Source organism: Dendropsophus ebraccatus, chromosome 11 (assembly GCF_027789765.1).
Source record: "Dendropsophus ebraccatus isolate aDenEbr1 chromosome 11, aDenEbr1.pat, whole genome shotgun sequence".
NCBI classification, from domain to species: domain Eukaryota; kingdom Metazoa; phylum Chordata; class Amphibia; order Anura; family Hylidae; genus Dendropsophus; species Dendropsophus ebraccatus.
The window spans coordinates 37,241,600-37,247,599 of NC_091464.1; the positions used below are offsets into that span (position 1 = coordinate 37,241,600).

The following is a 6,000-nucleotide window of genomic DNA, read 5'->3' on the forward strand; positions in this document are numbered from 1 at the left end:
ACCTATTACAATTATTTTGGTATATATGGTTTTTGATAATCATGTTGGGGACATCTTATTAATCATTGGTAGCACTTTTTGCGCTGGCATATTTATTACAGTTCATTATTTATGATTAGGCATTTAGGTTTTTCTTATTATACATATATCACTAATTTGTTTTTCCTTGCACTGTTTGTTTGGGGGTCGCACAGTACATTATAAGTGTAGCACAGTATGGTGTTTATATATACTCCGTGATTATCTTTATTTTGGCCACGCATGCGCATTGCGATGTATTGGTATATTTGATTGTTCATGGATACCAGTTATATATTATACGCATGACCGCTATAAGTAGATCTACTTTTGTTGAGCAAATATATGTATTTTCCTTTATTATTTATTTTTTATTTAGTAGTGAATACATGCGGTCATGTGATGTATTATGCTCATGTGACCGTATGACGTAGGATTTCTTGCGGTCATGTGGTACACTGTTATCATGTGACCGCATGACGCACAGTGCATTTTGGTCATGCGTACTACTGGTACTGGGGACGCCGGTGGCGCCATCTTGGAGCCAGGGTACATGGAGCCAATCACCCACACAGGTATTGATTAAACTTATTGTGTTCAGATTTAGCATTTATGAATTACCATATAAATATAGATCCTTTGACATATCCCATTACCCCTGAGGAAGTCCGGTAGTGCGGACGGAACGCGTGGGGCTCCTCCTATTGACACCCCGTTGTGTCACTGTTCATTTCTTGGTTAGGTGGTAACTATCTATTGTTTGGGTATCACTGTATTATCTGCCTATTCATCTTATTGTTGCTTGTATTAGTTCTGATTTCTTATTCTTTATGGCAATATATTTTTTTCACTTTTGAAGGGTTATTTACCTTCTTTATTTTGAACAGGACACATTATAATCTTCTTACGGGGTGTCAAGGTGGATGACACCTCACGTGGTGTCTCCACGTTTGGTGTGCTTTTTAAGTGTTTTTAATCTCTTTTGGATCTATGAGTATTATTTATATCTCTTTTTGTACCTGTGGAATAAAGTACTGTTATTTTTGAGCTTATTCTATGATTTGTGGTGTGCTTACTTACTATATGGCATATACTTTTCTTTGCTTTCTCTGGTATTTGGTACACTACGAAACCAGAAAAAAATTCAAAGTGTGGTGAAATTGAAAAAAAAAACCGCATTTCTTTTATTTGGGGGAACTGTGTTTTTACGCCATTCGCCCTGGGGTAAAACTGACTTGTTATGCATGTTCCATAAGTCGTTATGATTAAAACGATATATAACATGTATAACTTATATTGTATCTGATGGCCTATAAAAAATTCAAACCATTGTTAACAAATATACGTTCCTTAAAATCGCTCCATTCCCAGGCTTATAACGCTTTTATTCTTGGGTCTATGGGGCTGTGCGAGGTGTCATTTTTTGCGCCATGATGTGTTCTTTCTATCGGTACCTTGATTGCGCATATACAACTTTTTGATCGCTTTTTATTACATTTTTTCTGGATTTGATGCGACCAAAAATGCGCAATTTTGCACTTTGGGATTTTTTGGCGCTTACGCCGTTTACCGTGCGAGATCAGGAATGTGATTAATTAATAGTTCGGGCGATTACGCACGCGGCGATACCAAACATGTTTATTTATTTATTTGTTTACTTTTATTTAAAACCTGGGAAAAGGGGGGTGATTCTGATTTTTTTTTAGGGGAGGGGGCTTTTTACTATAAACAACACTTTTTTTTTTTTTTTTTTACACTTATACTAGAAGCCCCCCTGGGGGACTTCTAGTATATATACTGTGATCTCTCATTGAGATCTTTGCTGTATAGATATGCTGCAGAGATCAATGAGATAGGCACTCGTTTACTTCGTTTACTCGTTTACTTCCGGCTGCTGCAGCCGGAAGTAAACGAGTGCCGAGTCGGGGACGGCGCCATCTTGGACGAGTCCCCGGCCGGCATCAGTAACGATCTCCCCCACTAGACACCAGGGAACGGTTGCCTCCGGTAATCGGAGGCAGCTGTCAACTTTGAGAGCTGCCTCCGATTAGCTAATTAGCGGGCACGGCGATCAGACCGTGCCCGCTAGTAGCGGCGGTCCCGGGCTACATGCGGCACCCGGGACCGCGGTGCTTCAAAGCGGGGTCGCCGCGCGGCCCCGCTTTGAAGTGCTAATGAGGACATATGACGTACGGGTACATCATATGTCCTTAAGAGGTTAACTAAGGTTCTGTGGGCTCAAGGGTAAATTTTGGACTCCCACTCCCCCCATGACCACACTATTAGGTTATATATAGAGATGAGCAAACCTGGAGCATGCACGTGGTTGTTTAAATGACATTATGGCTGCCTGGTGTCAAGATCAATTTGATTTTATATTCTATCAAGATCTGCAGTAAAGCAGAGGAACACAAACCAAGTCCCTATACAATTGAAACAATAGTTCTAGTTTAGTCTGATGGGGATGCATGTAAAAAAAAGGTTTATATGCTTTGTAGTAGAGATATCAAATACATTTCTCTTATCTGCTGTATTTTGTATTTCACCAAATGCGTTGTACTAATAGTGTTCATTTTCTTCTAGAAGCAGATGTTTCAGGAAAGGAGCGGGCGGATGCTCCAAGCATTGTCTCCAAGGCAGAGTCCTACAGGCAGCCCTACTCGGGAACGTTCTCCATCCCGTTCTCCTTCGCCTCCTTTACCATGGATGCTCAACAAGCCCTCACCACCATTGTCACCCAAAGGTGCAGCCTCTGCCTCTCTCAGCAGCATGAGCGAAGGAGATGAAGATGAAAAGTAGCCAGTATATGACATTATAATATAAAAGCAATTATGCCTATTCCCATCACTGGGGCTACCCTCTTATCACTTAGGTGGCCTCTCAAAGGGATAAAACAGGTAAAGTAAAGTTTGATCTGAGGATTCAACCTGAGAGCAGCATTTTGGGACATGTATATATTATATATGTTCCTGATTACCTAGTTAAATTTTTTATTTTAAAGAGGGGTCCCGAGACCCCACTGTAGGTATGTATGGACCAATTAGTAATGGAGGTTCAGTGTCCAATCTGGCCAGAAGTGACCATGCCAAAGCGGTTTGATGATAAACTGGAGAATATACTACAATTCAGAAAATGTGACGTATAACAACAACTATTAAGAGTAATATGGGCATGTGGTTCCTGGTATACTTGAACCTTGTGTATATGGCTGCAAACCATGCACACGATATAGACTAGTAATATTCAGTCGTTGATTTTCATGTGTTAAAAGTATAAAGATGAGGCAGGAATAGTACACTGTGCATCTTCTGCATGTTACATTGTGTTAATCTCTGACCCCAAGGTGCATAATAAACTTGATTTGCACTGATTGTATAAGCCCCCGATATACTGGTGCTGAGAGACAGAGTAACCTGAGTAACTGCTGATGCGGAGAAAACACTGTACCCAATATTGCACTAAATATTTCCTTAGAGTTCAGTACTATTAATATCTAGCTTCCTTCACCATTACAACTGTATCAATGGAGAGACTTAATATACTAAGCTATTGTAATCTCATGTGCTTGGCTGTGTTATGGCTCATTATAAGTAACAGTATGAGGAGTAATATGGCATTTCTATAAGTGTATGGGGAAAATACAGCGGTGCTTGAAAATTTTTGAACTCATCAGAATTTTCAATATTTCTTTATAAGTTTCACCAAGAAGTAGGATAAAGAGAAACAAATCAAACAAATGAATCAAAAATAGTAGATTTGGTCATTTATTTATTTAGGAAAACAATTTAATGTTACATATCTGTAGGTGGCAAAGGTGACAGAGTCTTTCCTTTCAGTGTCTGGTATGACCCCCTTGGCAAGAGTAACTCCATCTAAATGTAACTGGTAATTGTCGAATAGTCCTGCACAACGGCTTGGAGAAATTTTATCCCATTTCACTGTACGAAACAGCCTCAGGGTATGTTCACACGCTGTATGAGACCGGCTGTTCCGTGACCCGGCTGGGTCATGGAACGGCCGGTCTCAGAAAAGATCATCCCTGCCGGTACTGCGGGATGATCTTTAGCGACGCTGAGTTCTGATGCAGGCACATCCATGCATACCCGCATCAGAACTCTCCACTGCACACAATGGAGCGTGCGGCCGGAGCCACTCGCTCCACTGTGTGCACTGACACGAGAAACTGGCATGTCAGTTTCTTGTGGTGCTGCAATGGATCCCAGCCGGAGTGTATGCCATGTGTATACACTCCGGCCAGGATTCCCTCAGTCTGCAGCATAACGTAAGCACCGCAGAAATCACGGCCGTGGTAACAACGTCCGTGATTACCACAGAACTTACGTTGTTTGAACATAGCCTTAATCTACTTCAGGTCCTTCTACAACACTTCTATTAGATTAAGGTCAGAACATGACTGCTCTAAAACGTATTCTTCTTTAACCGCCTAAAAATGGATGAGGGGTATAACCGTCATACCATCATGAATGGGTACAGAGCTGGGGACCGCAACTAATAGCTGTCACAAACGTATCGGTCGCAGCGGGTATTTACCACTACATTTAAATGCTGATTAAAAATAAGTCAGTGGTGGTCCATCGGTGGGATCATTCCCCCCACCCACAGTGAAATTGTAGAGGTGGGGGTTGCTGGTCTTGGCCTCACCGACATAATGACACTGATCGCCAAGGATCAGCTACTATGGGCTCCAGTAGCCCTTAGTAATAAAGCAAAGATTACATAGATCAATGCAGTACATATGTATGCATTGCTCACAGAAATCCCCTAGGGGCACTAGAAATGACTGTAAAAAAAGTCCTTCTCACATTAAAAGTTTAAATCACGCCCCTTTCCCCATTTTTTAAATAAAAATAAACATATTTGCTATTGCCATGCGCAGAATTGCCTGAACTATTAAATTACCCCATTCCTGATCCCACACTGTAAACAGTGTGAGTGCAAGAAAACACCAAAGTGATTAAAAAGTGATCGAAATGTTGCATATTCGCAAGCAAGCTACCGATAGAAAGTACAGATCATGGCGTAAAAAAAAAAAATGACACCACAAATAGCTCCATAGGCTATTATTTATTTTTTATTTCACCACACAAATAATTTTTCCAGTTTCGCTGCATATTTCATTGAAAAATTATGCATGTCATTGCAAAGTACAATTGGGGTCGCAAGAAAACAAGAGCTTACATAGGTCTGTAGATGAAAAATGCAAGTGCTATGGCCCTTTAAACAGGAGGAGGAAAAACAGAAGTGCAAAAACTAAAATTGGCTCATTCCTTAGGACTTGTGCGGTTAGGACTGCTGTCTTGCAATATGACCCATGTTCTCTTGAGATTCAGCTCACAGACAGATGTCCTGACATATACTTTTAGTATTTGCTGGTATAATTCAGAATGTATTATTCCATCATTTATAGCAAGCCATCCTGACCCAGAGGCAGCAAAACAGGTCCAAACTAATAATAACATTACCACCACTGTGTTACACTTATGAGTATTCATGCTGGAAGGCAGTGTTTTTCTTTATCCATTCCCTACTTTGGTCTCATCCATCTATAAAACATTGTTCCAATAGCCTCTTGGCTTGTCCAGGGGATCTTTAGCAAACTGCAGACAGGCATGTCCTGCCATACACACTATTGTTCAGTTGCCTCCTTTGGGTTCTTTGGGACCTTGCAGGCTATTATTGCAGGCCTTGTTCCTAGCATGATATTTCCTGGTGAATTATTACTAGACAGGGTTATAATTGATAGTTGTTTGATTGTCTGCCAATCCTAAAGGTTCACATACTTTTGCTGGCAACATATATGTGGTGTTTGATGATCATCAATAAATTAATGATCAAGTCTAATATTTTGGACTTTCCATTTTTGCAGAAATATTAAGAGATCTGAGGGGTTCACAAACTTTTAAGTATTCCTGTATATACCTTTATAAGTCTCAAATTCATATAGAGGCACAAAGAGGTTTT

The 6,000-nt window shown here is 40.5% G+C and overlaps 1 protein-coding gene across 3 annotated transcripts in view; it reads left to right on the plus strand.

The window, feature by feature from the left end:
- PCYT1B (phosphate cytidylyltransferase 1B, choline) overlaps positions 1 to 5,493 on the plus strand; it is a 59,451-nt gene extending 53,958 nt beyond the window's left edge. Inside the window, exon 8 of one of the 3 annotated variants that reach the window (XM_069945502.1) lies at positions 2,602 to 5,493. In XM_069945502.1, the coding sequence (XP_069801603.1) occupies positions 2,602 to 2,817 (216 nt within the window). In that variant the 3' untranslated portion in view covers positions 2,818 to 5,493. The remainder of the gene's footprint in view (positions 1 to 2,601) is intronic. The other 2 variants (XM_069945503.1, XM_069945504.1) reach the window with 2 other exon arrangements.
- Positions 5,494 to 6,000: the final 507 nt, after the last annotated feature.